General features: G+C 37.4%; 1 protein-coding gene across 1 annotated transcript in view; it reads right to left on the minus strand.

Annotated features, from left to right (window-relative positions):
• Positions 1 to 3,298: 3,298 nt before the first annotated feature.
• cdh13 (cadherin 13, H-cadherin (heart)) overlaps positions 3,299 to 18,856 on the minus strand; it is a 491,247-nt gene continuing 475,689 nt past the window's right edge. The window contains exons 13-14 of the mRNA XM_073850194.1: positions 15,611 to 15,829; positions 3,299 to 4,463 (exon numbers count right to left, since the gene is read on the minus strand). Of these exons, the coding sequence (XP_073706295.1) occupies positions 4,456 to 4,463; positions 15,611 to 15,829 (227 nt within the window). The 3' untranslated portion in view covers positions 3,299 to 4,455. The remainder of the gene's footprint in view (positions 4,464 to 15,610; positions 15,830 to 18,856) is intronic.

The raw sequence follows: 18,856 nt of genomic DNA on the forward strand, positions 1-18,856 counted from the left end.
GGAAGTGAACTAATTCTTTAATAGGGGTGCAAAACAACAGTGGACCCCATCGGCTTTCGTTGTAGAGTCTTCAGGAAAACTGTACCTTTAAGGACAATGCAGTCGCTCCCTCCAATTTTGAATACTCTTTGACTGTTAGTTGTGTAAATGTAGTAGGTCAGAAGGTGAATGACTGACACTGAGAGGGTTTTCTCTCCACTCGATCTGCCATTTTAAAGCAAGAACACTCTCAGAGGATTTAGAAGTCATCGAAATTTGTAGAGACAAATCCCTTGTGTCACCTGTAAGAGAGGGATAGGAGATGAAAGCTGCTTCTATCCTACACATAAATGGAGTAAGTGTAGAATAAATGGAGAGTGTGATGGCCACCAACCTGCCTGACAGAGACTCTTAACATAAACTCGCCAGTTTCAGACAGATTTGACTGTGATGAAACACGTCAAACGTTCACAGCTTTAATAATAAACAAGAGTGTAATACAATCCGGTAGACTGCATACAGGTGCAATACAGTGCCTTCCAGAAGTATTCATACCCCTTTGTTTTTTCATGTTTAATGTTGTTGCATTATGTTAAATGGTTTTAAATTACTTTTTTTCCACATCAGTCTACACTCCATGCACCACAATGACAAAGCAAAAACAGAATTGTAAAAACTTCGTTCTTTTATTATAAAAAAACTGATATAAGTACATTGCATAAGTATTCATACCTCTAACTCAATTCTTTTCAAAGTTGACTCTAAGCCACTCTTGCTGTGTGCTTAGGGTCATTGCCCTGTTGGAAGGTGAACCTTCTGCCCAGTCTGAGGTTCCGAATGCTCTGTACTCGTTTTTTTTATCTAGGCTATCTCAATATTTTGGTGCAATGAGCTTTTCTTCTACTCTGATGAGTCCATCAGTCCCTGCCACTGAAAAACAGCCCCACAGCATGAGGCTGCTAACCAGTACACTTTACTTTTGGGATGGTACTTTGCAGTTTGTTTGGTTTTTTTTACCTCAGGGTTTGGTTTTAGTTCTGATATGCATTTTCAGCTGTTAGACCTTTTATTAAGATATGCGCTTTTCCAAAGCATACTCATTCAACTGAATTTGCCACAGTTTAACTTCACTTGAAGTGTAGTAAAATCTACAAGCAGTATGACTGTCCCAGATAAGGGTATGAATACTTACGCAATGGAATCATTTAATTTTTTTATTGTTAATATATTTGCAAAGATGTTAAAAAACTGTTTTTTGCTTTTCCATTATGGTGTATAGAGTGTAGATTGATGTGGAAAAAAGGTCATTTTAACATAGGCAGTTTAACATAAGGCACAGTGGCGCCTCCAGGATTTTTTTCATAGGGTGGCCGAAAGAGGCCAGTAAAAATGTTAGGGTGGCACAATACAAATTTTTTTTGCATGCCTAAATCTAATTTAAGACAATAATTTTCTGCTTTACCGTTATTTCTGGTAGCATATAAAGTTATAGGCTTCAAAACTTCAATTGTTGAAACTGTTGAGCGACGCGCACACACTGAGCTGTTGCTGCAACAGCGGCAGGGAGGGAGGGGCGAGCGGGGGAGAGGGCTGGCTACTGTGTGCGATCGAAAGTCTAGAGCGGCTTGCCTGCCTGGCTGTGCATTAGGGATGAAATGCATAACTGATGCTACTAAAATTTATAATGGCCAGTGGGGTGGCCAAGAGTCGGCCATTGCAGCAACATAAAAAGTGGAAAAAATTAGGGGTATGAATACTTTTGCAAGGCACTGTATTAACAGTCTCCTTACGATTTGAATAGGGTTAAATGGTTTAAAGAGAACAATCAACAAAGGTCATGAATATTTCTGATCAGTTTTCATTGGAGGAAGCACGTTAGCATATAGATGAACTACAAGATACAAAACCTCTTTATTGATTTCATGCATCTTTAACTATTCTCTTAGATCAAGCTAGTGGCTAATCTTGGAAATAGTAATCATAGTTCCATTGACTTCATCGAGGCCATGAACACCTGTGCACACTTATCGACCCAAACACATGTTCCAATTACATGTCATTACCCAGATCCGAATGGCCAAGCATGATCATTTATTGATTTCAACTCATTCAGCGAAGTCTCACACGCTTGTGCTTTCACAAAGAGTAATTGTTATGACAAAAAGGCGGTGACTTAATATAACAAACTTCTGCCAGGGCGGTGGTGATTATAAATTGATGCAGGCCAAAAGCAGAGTATGAAATCAAAATGAAACTCATTCGGTCGAGTGAGGAGGAGGGGGCTGATTACATTGCTCGCTCGCCATTATTCTTTCATATTGTAGTCATAATGATAAAAAGTACAATCAAGGCTTGTTATTCAGACCTGGGTAATTCATACACAAGTTTAGCTAAAAAAGTTTCCCATTTTCGTTTGTCAAAGTTTAAGCATCACTTTTAAAACAGAGAACTTGCAGGGTTTCATGAGTTCAAATTATTTATACCGAAGGAGTTAGTTTGTTAAGACTGTACTGTGGCATCTCCTGGGAAATGTTAATGGTGGTTTACGAGCTAATTATTTCAGTTAATCAAATTGGCAAGAAATTATCAGATGATATTTGTTCTAAGCGATGATGACTTGAGATGGCCAGAGTCTGTTTTTTTTTACTTCAAAATTAATGCAAAAGCTAGTTAAATGCCTGAGCTACTTCATTAAACCACAATTAATATGCAAGTATACCTTGACCTTCAAACCAAGACATTTCCATTTTTAAGCAGCTACATTGGACAAGTAGGACAAGTATTTATTTTTAGACCCTTTTAGCAACATTGTGAATGTGAGCTTAAAATATGACTATGTGAACATTCTAAAATAAAAATAATAATATTTACAGCATAAAATCAGCAATCCAGTATCTTTTCATGTGGTAACTTTAATAATAATTGCATATGTTGCTCTATTTACTGTATCAACCTCATACCCAGTGGAATCTATCCATTATAACTCTAAGGTTTGGTTTCACAGACAGGGCTTAAACTAAACCAGGATTAGGTCATAGTTCAATTAGAAGATTCAAGTAATTTTTTATAAACGTGCTTTAGAAAGAAACATTACTGGTGTGCATCTTGAGACAAAACAAAGGCACTGATATATTTTAAGATCAGTCAGTGCAAGTTTCTTTCAGTTAAAACTTACATTTTAGTCTGGGACTAGGCTTAAGCCTTGTCTGTGAAACCGAAGGGAATGAGTAGTATATTTCATGATTTTCATGATTCTCCATCAAGGAATCTGGTTCTTCTTCCTTTGGTCTGCAGACAGGCTTTAAACAAACAAGCAAAGTTAAAGTGGTGGGAAGTACAGTAACAGCTTTATTAAATTAGTGCAAAAGACAGACATAACTCATTCACCACGTCATCTTTTTCTTTGCATTTTCAGAACTTATGGGGTCTTCCACACAAACCCACACACACGTTTTGTTTTGTTTTTTGTTATCTTTTTCTGTCTCTCTTTTTTGTTGTCTTCTTCTCACAAGCGCAAAAAAGGAAAAAACAAAAAATAAAGAACCACTGAATCAACAGCCTTCCCTGGCCTCTTTGACTTTGACCCAAGGGGAGAGGGAGAAAAATAAAATAAACGCTGTACCATCAGAACAAGAATCACAAGACAGATTCGCTCTCTGTCTGCAAATCGCTCTCCAGACTCAAGAACCGCACTCTAAACAAGAGCTTGCACATGAAAAAAGAGGGAAAAACATCAATGGCATTAGAAATAGTCCCTAAAATTTAGCAAAAACATACAGTTCTTTTTTTTTTCTCGTGAGGGGTCTTAAAGAATAAGCGATCAAAGTACATAAGTTAATTAATATATTTGTACATTGGTAAAAAATAAAATATATATAGTGTACATTTCCCCCCACCATTTCACACATTACTATAAAGATATATTGTGTTCCACTCCATAACAACTAATGCAATTGAACCAAAAAACAAAAATAAAAGACGCAAGAGACGCTTTTTTTAGACTCTGAAGGCTTCTACCACCCTGCCCTAAGAAAACACAACCACTGCTGACTAAAGAGGCCTTGTGTCCTTCCCTTACATTAGTAAACAAGATCAAATACAGTAGTCTTTAACCAGAGGAAACTAAAGTACATTGAAATGTCCCGTTGCTTTGCCCCAATCCAATATATCTTTGTCCAGTGAGAGAGAGAGAGAGAGCATCAAGGCGGTGCCATCCGTGATGTATTCCAGAGATATGAGAAGACAGGAAGTGCAGGGGAAGGAGAGAGAGGACAGAGGGACAGTTTCTGGTGAAAAGGTGAAGGTGCACCGGTTGGGGATAAAGAGAGACAACAGTGAAGAGGAGGAGAGCCAAAATGAAGGATGCAAAGTGTCTTTTGGGGGTGAGGTCTTCTCTCTCGGCCTGGTTTGCGTGTGGAGAAGAGAAGAAGGTTTTCTTCAGTGTTGCAAAAGGACTACAGAAAGAATCGGCTGAATTTACAAGCCTGAGAAGGAGAAAAGAGAAAAGAAGAAACGGTGATTAACCATTTGAAAGTTTAACACAACATCTGTGGTGGTTATAAAGCAGCAGGGTTGAAGTTTTTAGAGCAACATGAGATATTTGCTGTAACATTTGTGCAATGAATGTATAAAAGTATGAAAAACCACAACAAAGCATTGGATTAATAATAATAATAATAATAATAATAATAATAAGCAATTAGGAACAAAACGTCACTTTCGTTGAAGCTCTAGGAACCCTTAAAGCCTTTTATTTTTGCCTTGGCTTTCCTTCCTTACTCCACGCCACGCCGCCATCGTCGTAAAATATGATTAAAATGTAACTTTGAAAAATGCAAGGTCTAATTTCGCAAGACTTGAGCGAAATGAATTGGCCTGCGGATCTCAGAAATTCAACAGCGATCGAACCGTGCCAGATCCGATGCGAGGGAATATTAAATGTGGAGGGAGGGAAGACTATTGATTTTTTTTTCTCTGCTGCTTGTTGTTTCTTTCTACCAGATACGTTTGTACAGCTTGGTCCTAAATGGCAGTGGAAGGAAAATAAGTCTTGAACGGCACTTAAGAGCGTGGCCGAGGTTGCTCCGCTCCACAAATGCCATTTGCAAATTATAATGAGACTCCAGCTCCGTTTATTCATGTGCCGAGGGCCCCGAAACGCATCCAGGTAATGCTTTCCCCCTAAGGCGGACGAGTGTTAGCCTGAAACATCAAAATATACAACTGAATCAATTCACCTCGCCGCTTTCACATGCAATAAAGTCAAACGAAGAGTGGATAAAAATCCTCACTACTCTCATCTCCGCATACACACACACACACTCTTCACTCAATCCTCCTAAGGGGGAAAACACAAGTAAGTGTGTAGGGAACGCGCAATGCAGGCTGCAAGACGAAAGTGTGTTTGATCTAATTACCGTCAGCCTGATTGGAGGAAAGTGGTTGTGGCAGCAGTCAGCTGCAGTTGAAACAAGGCACAATAACACATGTGAACCCTGCAGAGCTTTGGTCAGATAGAAATACAGTCCTCTCATACAAACCCTCCTCATTTACTCCCTCAATTTGTCTTTTCATCAACCAAGAAGTAAAGTTACTCATGATGGGTTTCAAGTTGCAAATTGGAGCTTCAACACGCTGATCCCCACTATATGTAGAAAAACCTTGGAATATTTTCCTCAAAAACCTTCATTTCTTTTTGACTGAAGAAGGAAAGACATGAACATCTTTGATGACATGGGGGTGAGAGAATTATCAGAAAATTTCAATTCTGGAGTGAACTAATCCTTCAAGGTTAAGGATTCTGAAAACCTCTACGCTCTATTAGAACCATAAATAGTATTTTAGCAAGTGGCATTAAATATTCCTTTCACGCTTAAAAATTCATTAACACGAAGAGGTTACGCTTTATCTGCCAGGTGCACTGCGGATGGCACGTCAAAACAAGTGGCTTGAAGAGCCAGTAAACGGGTCGATGCTGTGGAAATTTCTCTTTCCCTCGAGACAGGCCACATCAGTACCCAGAGTGGATTAAAGAGTAAAAGCGCCCATTTAGGCAGAAAAGGGGATTTAAACTTCAGTGGGTCCAGACTCAGGCTTATTTCCCTGTTTGTGGATTAATTATATTTTACCCCTGTTGGGCATCTTTCATCAGATTAAAGCAGGCTTTTAGAGGTCTGTTGAGTATATCACCGCTCTTCATTTGACCAGAAATATCACGTCAGCAACATACTCCAAATCGCAGTCTCATATGCAATTTTCAATTACGGCAATTATTAATTAAACTAGGAGTGACATTTTCAATTTCATTTTCATGTGCTTACAGGCTGGACTACCTCACTCTTTATTACCACGGAGACTTTAAACATACGAAAACAAAAAAGGTAAATGCTGTTTACACTGAATAGTGGTAGAAACCGTTTAATTATCAAATACCATCCTGATTAAACTAAATGCAACCTGCAAATAGTGATAGATGCTACTAACACAAAGTGTAAACAGAAGTAATATGCTGTAAAACTGGACTTTTTATCTCAAAATTCAGACTTTTTTTCTTGCAATTGCGAGTTTACATTTCACAATTCTGACTTTACATCTTACTATTCTGACTTTATAACTCAGAATTGCAAGTTTAAATCACATAAACCTGAGAAAAAGTCACTATTGTAAGATATAAATTCGCAATTCTGAGGAAAAAAAAGTCAGAATTCTGAGCTTATATCTTGCAGTTCTGACTTTATTTCTCAAAATTCTAACTTTATATTACACAGTTTGAGAAAAAAAAATCAGAATTGGAAGTTTATATTACGCAATTCTGCGAAAAGTCATAAGTTTGAGTTTATATCTCGCAGTTCTGACTTTATAAATCCAAGTTGCAACTTTATTTCTTGCAATCGCGAGTTTATACCACAATTTTAAGAAAAAGTCAGAATTTTAAGTTTATATCATACAATTCTGAGAAAAAAAGTCAGAAATCCGAGTTTATATCTCGCAGTTCTGACTTTATAACTAAGAATTGCGAGTTTAAATCACATGAACCTGAGAAAAAGTCACAATTGTGAGATATAAATTCATAACTCTGAGAAAAGTCACTATTGCAAGATATAAATTTGCAATTCTGAGACAAAAAAGTCAGAATTCTGAGTTTATATCTCACAGTTCTGACTTTATTTCTCACTATTCTGACTTTATAACTAAGAATTGCGAGTTTAAATCACATGAACCTGAGAAAAAGTCACAATTGTGAGATATAAATTCATAACTCTGAGAAAAGTCACTATTGCAAGATATAAATTTGCAATTCTGAGACAAAAAAGTCAGAATTCTGAGTTTATATCTCGCAGTTCTGTCTTTATTTCTCAAAACTGCAACTTTATTTCTCACAACTGTGAGTTTATATCACACAATTTTGAGAAAAAGTCACAATTTCAAGTTTATATCACGCAATTCTGAGAAAAAAGTCAGAAATCTGAGTTTATACCTTGCAGTTCTGACTTTATTTCTCAAAATTGCAACTTTATTTTTTTGCAACTGCAAGTTTATATCACACAATTTTGAGAAAAAAGTCAGAATTGTGAGATGATAGTTCACCTCTTATGCTCTCCAAGGCTACTTTGATTTGATCAAAAACTGAGTAAAAACAGCAACATTATAAAAAAAATTATCACAATTTAAAATTTCTATTTTAATATTTTAAAATGTATTTATTTTTCCCATGATGGTAAAGCTGAATCAGCAGCCATTACTCCAGTCTTCAGTGTCAATTGATACTTCAGAAATCATTCAAATTATATATATTTTCAAGGATTTTTTTGTTGAAAAGAACAGAAAGTGTTTAAAAACAGAACTCTTTTTTTATCATTAGAAATGTATTTACTGTGGCCTTGCTAAAAAATGTTCATTTCATTCATATAAAAAAGGAAAGACAAATATCTTACTGACCCCAAAGGATTGATCCCTAAAGTGTATTTTCTACACCAGTCCTACAGGGGGCAGTATGGTCATCTTGGCATTGTTTGACCCTCCCTCTGTTCAACATGTGCTCTTAACAGTCTCCTCTGTGATCTGATCTCAAGCTCAATTGTTACATTAAAGCATATTTTGTCAGTGGAAAAGATCATTTGGTTTCCTCTCAACATTTGTATCAGAATCCAGCCTCATCTTGTGTTCAAAATGCAGTGTTTTTCACCTTCTCAACCATTAACATCACCAGTGTAATCAGACGCACAATTCAATGGCGCCACGTTTTCGCAGGACAAACAAAATCAATGGACTCAAAGGGCAAATCAGCACAGAAGGTGATGTTTGGCAAACTGTCATCAGAAACAGTAACAACGGCTCCTGTGGGATCGAAGACGTCAAGACTAATGAGTGTGAGTGAGACGGTGCCACTCCTGCCCCCCGTGATCTGCTGTGGCACACGCAGGTATCTGGTGCAGGGCTTAGGAACTTTAATAGGGGTCTAAAGAGCAAGGAACTTGTGTCGGTTCATGGAGGATTTGTTCGTGTTCTCCCAGAGGCTTCCATACATTATTTAGGAGGCCACAAATGCAAGTTCACTGGAGTCCTTTATCCTTGAGAATAGAGGAAGAACAGAGAGTATGGATTTTTTTCAGTCCATGGAGCAGAAGGTTAGCAACATGGAAACTAAAAATACACACACACAGTCACAAAACAGTCACTTAAATCCCCACTGAGTATGATTCTTCTTTTTTAACAATTTTCAGCAATTAAAGGCCTTTCACACCAAATGTGAAAGAAATCACAGATGAACAACTCAGCTAAAATCTTAACACACACATTTTAGTCGGTTTATTTTTGGCTAATTTTTTTTAACAGAATAAAGATGTGTACATTTTTCTTATTTTGCTTAAAAATCATATTTTTTATTTTATTTAGCACTGCTTTTTAGAAGCTACAGAAGACGTTTCCCAGAAGACACAATAAGTTAAATTGACCCTGATCTTCAAATTCCAAAAGTTTTCACCCCCACCCCCAATCTCTTAATGCATCATTTTTCCTTCTGGAGCATCAGTGAGCATTTGAACTTTCTCTAGCTGCATATGAGTCCCTCAGTTGTCCTCAGTGTGTAAATTGTTGGAAAGGGTTTAAAAATGCTGAAAAACCAAAGAATTAGTGGGACCTGAAGGATTTTTCTGAGGAACAGCGGGCAGTTTAACTGTTCAGGACAAACAAGGGACTCATTAACTATCACTAAACAAAAAAACACAGCTGTGGATCATTCAGGTAATAACACAGTATTAAGAATCAAGTGTATGTAAACTTTTAAACAGGGTTATTTTGATAAATTCAACTATTATTTTCTTTTGTACACTATATGTAAACGTCTTTTATGTGAAATATCTTGTTCAGGTCAGTACTAAATAAAAAATAAAAAAGATCTCTCTTTCATGGTCCTGTGGTGTGACATTTTTGTAAGTTTATATCTCGCAGTTCTGTCTTTATTTCTCAAAACTGCAACTTTATTTCTCACAACTGTGAGTTTATATCACACAATTTTGAGAAAAAGTCACAATTTCAAGTTTATATCACGCAATTCTGAGAAAAAAGTCAGAAATCTGAGTTTATACCTTGCAGTTCTGACTTTATTTCTCAAAATTGCAACTTTATTTTTTTGCAACTGCGAGTTTTGCATAGCATTTCTGAAAAAAAAAAGCCAGTTTGCAAAACTGAGCAAAGACATACAAAACAGGTGTGACATCAGGCTTCAGAGAGGTGTCACATTGCAACACATCATCAACTTATCAAGTATTTAATGTCGACTACAGATAAAAAATGAAATGGCACAAACTAATGAACTACATGACAGTAATGCATATGTGTGTGTGTGAATATGCGTCTCCTGTAGAGGAGACAGATGAAGCGAATTTGGTATAATCTTTTGACCATTTCTCTCTTGCAGCGCTCCATCACTGAGCTTCTGGGCTTATCTGCCTGTTCTCAGCACTTTCTCTCAGCAGGGGTCAGGGTTCATTAAGGTGATAAGGAAATTGAAGTCAGACACTCTCTCCCTCCCACTCCATCAGTGTGTGACACAGCGGCGTGTCTCGGGTGTCTTCCTGCACAACAGTGGAACACATTCCTTACAGGAGTCATTAGTGTACGAGTAGTGCGGCTCTGAGACCAGCATGCACCAGCTCTGTGTCATGTCACATGAGAAATAAACACATGCACACACTTTTAGATTGCCTGTTACAATGGATTACTGCCTGAATGTGGAAACACACACACACACACACACACACACACACACACACACACACACACACACACACACACACACACACACACACACGTTGGGTTTACATGTTTTATGGGGACATTCCATAGGCGTAATGGTTTATATACTGTACAAGCCGTACTTTCTATCACCCTACACCTAAACCTAGCCCTCACAGGAGATTGTGCATACTTTTACTTCATCAAAAAAACTCATTGTGGATGATTTATAAGCCTGTTTCCTCATGGGGACCTAAGAAATGTCCCCACAAGGTCAAAATCTACTGATATTCCTATCCTTGTGGGGACATTTGGTCCCCATAACGTGATGAACACCAGGTACACACACACACACACATACACACACACACACACTCACACTCACACTCACGTCTATATGGTTTTTGCACCCTATACCTAAACCTACCCCTCATTAGGAAACTACTGGCAATTTTGAATTTCATAAAACACCATTTAGTATGGTTTTAAGCCTTTTGGTTTATGGGGACACAGGATGCGTCTCTGATCTCATGACGAAATTGTACTTTGTGGGAACTTTTTGCAAGACAGAAAATACGTACCAATAAGTACATATCACTGCAGTTACCAACAGAAATGAACACTAGAGGCAGTCAAAACAGCAAGCACTTTCACGTTTTCATACACAGTTAGGATTACAGCTTCATATGCTTTGCTTAGATGTAACAAGCTTGCTCAGTAGCTCAGCCGGCATGGAATTGGACTTGTGGATGCGGAAAATTGGGTATGAATCCCGTGAAAAACATGACTCATGATGAAAGAGCTGAAAGATGAGAGATCAAAAAACAAGCTAAAGCGGCATGGGTGTTCATATACTATCGGGTATGTTTAGGTGTAGTGCAGATGGTACGTTATTTTAAAACTTCACAGAGTATTACAGTTATAGAGCCACTCAGCGGACATTTCAAGTCAGAACTGCGGTGGCAAGTACACAACTAATGTCACATAAAACGTACCATATGTACATTCATCTGTTCTGGGGAAAACACACTTTAGCACCACTCAGTGGACATTTCTGTTGGAAACTGCAGTGATATGTACTTTTTGGTTTGTATTTCACGTCTCGCGAAAAAGTTCCCACAGGTACATTTTCGTCATGAGATCAGGTTGACCAGAACATACACACACATCATTTACAGTGAGGTTGAAACATCTGAGACCACTAGTGAAAATGTTTCTATTTTGCATTTTTCCTCATTTAATACAAAAAAGTATTTTAAATGATATGATCAGCATTTTAACTAAAACTAAAATTTAACTAAAAACCTAACTTGCAGAAACTTGTGTAAAACCTGATGATCATGTTTTGCAGGATGATCCAAAGAAAATCTTGTGCTTAAACTGAAGAAAATATAGCCATTTGTATCGGATAATCAGTGTCACAAATTTTCTATTTAATTAGTAAACTAAAATCAGTGAAGAATCATAAGAATTTCATAAAATGTGTCAAATTTCTAAAAAAATCCAGGTAATTTTTTTAAAATTAGAATATTTAGTTCCTGAATATTACTTCATATCACAGAAAGAGTTCACACACAAAACTCATCTAACTCATCCAAGTCATCTAAGATGTAGATGTGCCTGTCTCTTATTATGCACAGAAATTAAGTATTACATCATTTGAATGGGTGCCAATAAACAAATTTATCATCAAGATGTTTTAATCAAAAATGTCAGTGGATTTGATTTGAGAGGACAACACGATGAACTGTTTTTCACTTGAGAAAGCATTATGTTTGATCAAGGACTGGTATTTCGGCCAAAAGTCATCATGGTTTAAAGCTAAAATGATAAGATTTATTTGAAAAATGCAGCTTTTTCATTTAACAAGATGTTAACAGATGGACTGGAGTCTAAGGGGCCGTTCACATGTAGCGTCTTTTGCGCGCTCAAATTCGTTATTTCAAATGTAGGCGCGCGCATAATGGAAGCGACGCGGTCGCGGCGCGCACGCGGTGCGACACGCTCGTTTTTTCCAGGCGCGTCCGCGCCGCATCGAGATAAAAACATCTCAACTTTTCAGAATGCCGCAAGCGCACCGCAGGTCATGTGACATGAACCAACCAATCAGCTTCCTCACGTTTTTCCGTTACATTGAAACCTCGGTAGAAACATGGAGGAGCAGTTTACCATTGTGGTCCAGGGATTTCCTGAACTTTATGATTTGTCAAGCCCCTATTATTTTGACGCTAATAAAAGAAACAATGCATGGAGATGCATAGGCTTGGAGCTAGAGTGCAGCTGATGGTTGCTTAGAAACGGCAGACACTTCCGGAGCGCAAGCGCCCGAGCGCTTTGTTGATAAGGAAGAAAGCGGGGCGCCTAGCGTTTTCCACGTGTTTTTAGGCGCGACATGTGAACGGCCCCTAATGGAGTGGATTACTTGTGGATTATTGTGATGTTATCATCAGCTGTTTGGACTCTCATTCTGACGGCACCCATTCAACTGCAGAGGATCAACTGGTGAGCAAGTGACACAAATTAGTTTAGGATGGTCTGAGGGTGAATACATTTTCAGCAAATATTCATTTTTAAAAAAAATGTTGAGGGACATAAAAATACATATACACTAACAAATCGTTGAGAAATTCTAGTAACAGCCCTGAGATCATTTATTTCTCAAGCATTATGTGCTCGAATTTGTGCCAGAAGCTGTATTTTCCCCCCAGAAATCCTACTTTTGGGTAAACCAGTATTGCATAATAAAGTACATGTCAATGTCTGCCAGGGCTGTGAGACCAGGTTGAATATTCCCATCATTTCAGCCTATTAACATTCACAGATTCAGCATTCACACCAACACAATGATTGTTACCAGAGCTACCGGGAGAATTATGCTTAAAACTGTAAAATAAAGCCATGTGATGATATAAAACATAACGAGCAGGGTAAAAAAGATGTAGAAAACTGCTAAGAAAGAATGAAAAGGTAATTTAATTTAATTATAATGCTTTTCCGTCATTTGATTCCATCATTTATTCTCCACCAGCTATTTGATGAATAATTGCTACCATGACCAATATATTTATCTATATATCTATATATAGAAAAGCAATATTTCAGCACATACCAGATACCAAATTATTTGAATTAGATGCAGCTTTGGCTTTGATACAGCTTGAGAAAATGGGGCAATTTTAGTGAATTTCCCCCAAATCTGAAGCATATGAAGCCAAAATTGAGGTGAAAATATGGATATCTGAATGATAATATATGCAGAGTTATAACACAAACAAGAAAGAGATTGGGGAGAGAAACTCTGGAGAAGATCTGCCTCCATGTTTCATGCAGATCTGGAAACATTGGCTCCACAGTGCCACAAATCACAGATGGATCCAACTCTTATCCAAAGCGGGCCTTGGGCGAGGAACCCAGATATAGAAAACCTCACAGCAGAACATCCCTTCTGAACAGAGTGAAAAACAAAGATTTATTTTCCCTCTGTTTTCCATTTTAGAATGGCTGTATAGAGTTCCATTATGTCCTGCCCCTCTAAAGGAGTGAATTATTAATGTTATTGCCGGGAGAAAGAGTCGCCAGGGGGCCGTGTGCAGGTTTAGATGGGAGATTAACTGTGGGACAAACATATAATACATTTTGACACACACACACTGAGAAGCCTAAGACCTGCTGTAAAGCAACCTTTAATCAGTGCATATTACTTTAAATGCTTCTATATGTCTCTAGCGGCTGCACTAGTGGCCCTACACATGCTGTAAATCTAGCCTGATATGGATCAACTCTTAATGCAGTTCCAGGCTTTACCACAGTAAACAGATACAGGGTCATGGCAGGCATTCTGGAAGAGAAGCCAATTTCCTGTCAAACTGTACAGCAAAGTATACAGGGTGTTCATCGTATGCACTAACACTGAGCTAAAGGAGCAACACATGAAAGATGGAGAATTTCCAAAACTGAAGGTCAAGGGTATACTGCAAGAAACTATTTGTGATCAATATAAACATTAACATATACTGTACACACACACACACACACACACACACACACACACACACACACACACACACACACACACACACACACACACACACACACACACACACACACACACACAGTTTTTATTGTAATATACTTTAAAATTGTGTTTATTTCTGTGGTGCAAAGCTGAATTTTCATCAGCCATTACTCCAGTTTTCAGTGTCATACTTCAGAAATCATTCTAATATGATATCATTCTATATTATCAATATTGGAAACAATTGTGCTGTTTAATATTTTTTTGGAACCTTTGATACTTTTTCAGGATTTTTGATTAATAAAGTAAAAAAAAAGAACAGCATTTATTTAAAATAGAAATATTTTCTAATATAAGTCTTTACTGCTACTTTTTATCAATTGAACACATCCTTGCTGAAAAAAGTATTAAAGACCTAAAAGACCTTAAAGACCTAAACCTTAAAGCAGTAGTGTAGATTGTTAAAATATAAAAATATAAAAATATTTCTAGTTTAAATAAATGCTGTTCTTTTTTTAGGTTTTATTAATCAAGAATCCTGAAAAATATCACAGGTTCAAAAAAAAAAAAAAAAAAAAAAACATTAAACTGTTAACAAACCAGCATATTAGAATGATTTCTGAAGAATCATGTGACACTAAAGACTGGAGTAATGATGCTTAACATTCAGCTTTGCATCACATGAATAAATTCTGTTTTAAAGTATATTAAAATAGAGAACCACCATTTAAATTGTAACAATATTTCACATTACATTTTTTTTATTTATTTTTTTATTGTAGAACAGAAAAGACTTTAAAAAGCATTCAAATTCTTAATGATTCCAAATGGCAGTGTACATTTGAATGCATATTTAGTTAAATGTCTGAAAAAAAATAAAATAAAATAAAATAAAAATAGCTATAGCTATTTCCTGTTTTCTGTTCGGCACACACACACAAGAGAATGTGTCTCAGTGATGTGCCACATAAACAAATTAATTGAATGAGAGAGATTCTGCAAGCAGCCTTTGAAGTGGACTCTAGCAATCTCTGAATCTAAATAAGTTTAAAATACTTTAAATGCCCAGAGAGTCCTGCAAAAGGTCCGTTCAGACGCACCGCTGATGCACAGAATGGACAAGGTTCCAAATTCAAGGATTAAGAGAGCTTCGTACAATAATAAACTCTGCAGAGTTCTGACTTCCTTTATACTTTTTGCTGTCGGGCAGAACTGTGACTCTGGAACACTTGCAATATTTATTTGCACTTTATTAGAAACCATGAAATATGCAACATCTATCAAACTTTAAAACTCTGCATTTAAGCAAATCACCTGGAATTTCCAGCATTCTGATAAGAGCGGTCAGGGGTGCATGTGAGTGTCGAAAGAGATACTTACAGAGGATGGAGAGCAGAACCAGGCCGAGCAGTAGCAAGAGGTTTGTTTGGATCGAGCCGGCACGGCTGCAGTCCATTCTGTTCTTCTTACAGGTGCACACTTGAACTTTCAGTTCTGTGTTGTTGGATATTGGAGGGACCCCAGAGTCAGTCAGAACCAGCGGCAGGTTGTAGTTTGCCTTTTTCAGACTGTGCAGTAACATGATCTGGGAGTGAGTATCTGAAAAACATCACAAAAATCTTTATGTAGCATTCTGGATGCTTTACATGTCAGTCAAAGAGTATCTTCAACTCTACACAATACTCGACCTCAAATCACCTCACAAGTCCTCTTTTACTCTGTCTCTCTCTGTATCACAGCATCTGCCACTGATTCTAGTCTCAAACAGCTGACAGTCTGTAGATTCACATGCCTTTCTATATTTAAGTGTGTGCTCTCAGGAGAGGTGGGTAATCGAGAGTCTGCTAAGATAAACCCCAAATACACTCAGCTATTTGGTCAGGGTGATATCTAATGATACACACATTGTCTGGCACAATAAAACGATTCTTTCACTCTCAGTAGCATGTGACCCACAAGACCCTGGTGAAAACACTAGAATTTTCATCTTTGATCAGTGCTACACTCTTAAAGGGTGCCTGTGATTTACTCACCCTCCAGGCATCCTAGGTGTAAAAGACTTCCTTCTTTCAGAGGAATCCAATCAGAGTTATATTAGAAATTATCCTGGCACTTTTCTAAGCTTTAGAATAGCATAGGTGGATGTTTCTCTTCATCAGTCCGAAACGAGTTAAGTGCATCCATTCATAATAAAAAGTGCCTCACATGTCTCAGGGGGTGAATAAAGGCCTCCTGTAGTGAACTGATGTGCTTTTGTAACAAAAAATCCAAATTTAAAATGTAAGAATCACTTTAATCCAGCTTGCGCCAACTGGTGGTACACGGAAGCAGCTCCAGGAGAAGAAGCGCAAAAGTGACGAACGCGAACGTGCCGTGGAGAGTTCAAAACAAACAACCATTACAAATTTGAAGTTCAAAACGAGGATGCGTAAAGGAAAATGTCTGGAGACTGGTTTTCCTTAGTTAAATTAAGGAAATTTCGCTTCCTTTGCTCCTGTAAACAAACTTTTTTTATAAGACTCATGAGCGCATGGGCAACGCGACATCCGGCTTCATCCACCTGGAGCTGCTTCCGCGTACGACCAGTTGGTGCAAGCTAGATCAAAGTCAATATTACATTTTAAATATGGATGTTTTTCTTACAGAAATGCATTGATTCGCTATAGGAGTCCTTTATTCACCCCCCGGAGCTTTGTGAGGTGCTTTTTATTGTGGATGGATTTACTTTTTTGGACTTGTTTGGACTAATGAAGAGAAACACCCGTCTATGCCATTCTGAAGCTTGAAAAGTGCCAGGATAATTTTTAATATAATGCTGATTGGATTCGTCCAATATACAAATGTGACCCTGGACCACAAAACCAGTCATAAGGTTAAATTTTACAAAACTGAGATGTATACATCATATTAAAGTTCAATAAATAAGCTTTCTATTGATATATGGTGTGTTAGGATAGGACAATATTTGGCCGAGATACATCTATTTGAAAATCTGGAATCTGAGGGTGCAAAAAATCAAAATACTGAGAAAATCACCTTTAAAGTTGTCCAAATTAAGTTCTTAACAATGCATATTACTAATCAAAAATTACATTTTGATATATTTATAAAAGGAACTTTACAAAAAATCTTCATGGAACAAGATCTTTACTTAATTTCCTAAAGATTTTTGGCATAAAAGAAAAATTAATACTTTTGACCCATACTATGTATTTTTGGCTATTGCTACAAATATACCCCAGCGACGTAAGACTGGTTTTGTGGGCCAGGGTCACAAATGTCCAAAATAATTCATATACACCTAGGACTCCTGATGGGTAAGTAAATCATGGGCTATTTTTCATTTTTGGGAAAACTAACCCTTTAAAGGTCCACGGAAGTGCTTTAAAATATGCAGCGTTATTCTATGTGTTGGCATAATTTCAAGTGAAACAGGAAACAGGTCCCGTCGCTTTTTTAAATAGGCTTTAGCTTGGGCAAGAGCCGCTGAGCTCGGTAAAACCACATTTGACAGCGTATGACAGGCACAATCTCATCCATATCGCTATAAAATTTAGCATTCAGTGTAGAACTCAAATAGGTCTGTCCTATGATCTGCCCCATGCTTGTATCTCTGGAACGGAGAAGGTTGTGTGCAAACCGCCTCGACTTCTTTCGCCTTAATAGAAAGTCTGAATCATTCCCTATTACCTATATAATGCACTATGTGTCATTTGCCATACAGAAAATACTAACTCTGTGAACAAGTGACCGATTTTAGCAACAGCATCTATTTATAGTGAAGGGGCGGGACGCTTTGCTTCTAGAGAGCATTTGCTTGGACAGAAAGGTTGATGAGAAGCTGAAGTGCAGGGTGATGTCATCAAAATTATGGATCCATTTTGGCAGAAGTTAGAGTACATTTTTAATGCTTATATTCTGTAAATGTGTTTTATCATTGTTTTGAAACAGTAATTTAGAAATAACCTTAAGCCTGACATATTCATACTAACAGCCATTGAACTTCAATTTTAATTTCATGGGGGCTTAGAGACCAGTAAAGAACATCTATGGTTTAATGATGACCTTTGAACATATGGAAGGTTCTTAATAGTGGAAAAAGGTTCTTTAGATTATTAAAATGTTTTTTACAATAAGAAAAAAGGATCTTTTAACTGACCACTGAAACAGGGTTGTCAGGTCTGCAAAATAAAACCCTCGCCAAATTTCAATCAAAACTAACCTAGTCATGTTTTTTTTTTTTTTTTCTCGCAGTTGTCTCCTCCATCAAAAAATTACTTCAATCTTGCAGAGAAAAGCAACAACCTGCGGCAACAGTGTAAAAGTAGTCCAATTCTGTGGGAAAACATCAAGACTTTGACATCAAGACCAGCTCCAAAATAACTGCCTGTAAGTTTCTAGTAATCCTGAAAACCTTGATTGGCTGGTCGGGATGTGTTTAATTAGGGTTGAAGCTAAACTATGCTGAACAGTGGTGCTCAAGAACCCCTGTTCTATGGCATCACTGCAAAAAAAAAACCTTTGGGACCTTTATTTAAGAGTTTACATAAGAAGAGTTTACCACAATAACACCACGGGCCTTAGGGATGCCAATATTCAGCAATTTTCATGATTGAATGTCATGAT

Source organism: Garra rufa, chromosome 11 (assembly GCF_049309525.1).
Source record: "Garra rufa chromosome 11, GarRuf1.0, whole genome shotgun sequence".
In the NCBI taxonomy this organism is placed as follows: Eukaryota; Metazoa; Chordata; class Actinopteri; order Cypriniformes; family Cyprinidae; genus Garra; species Garra rufa.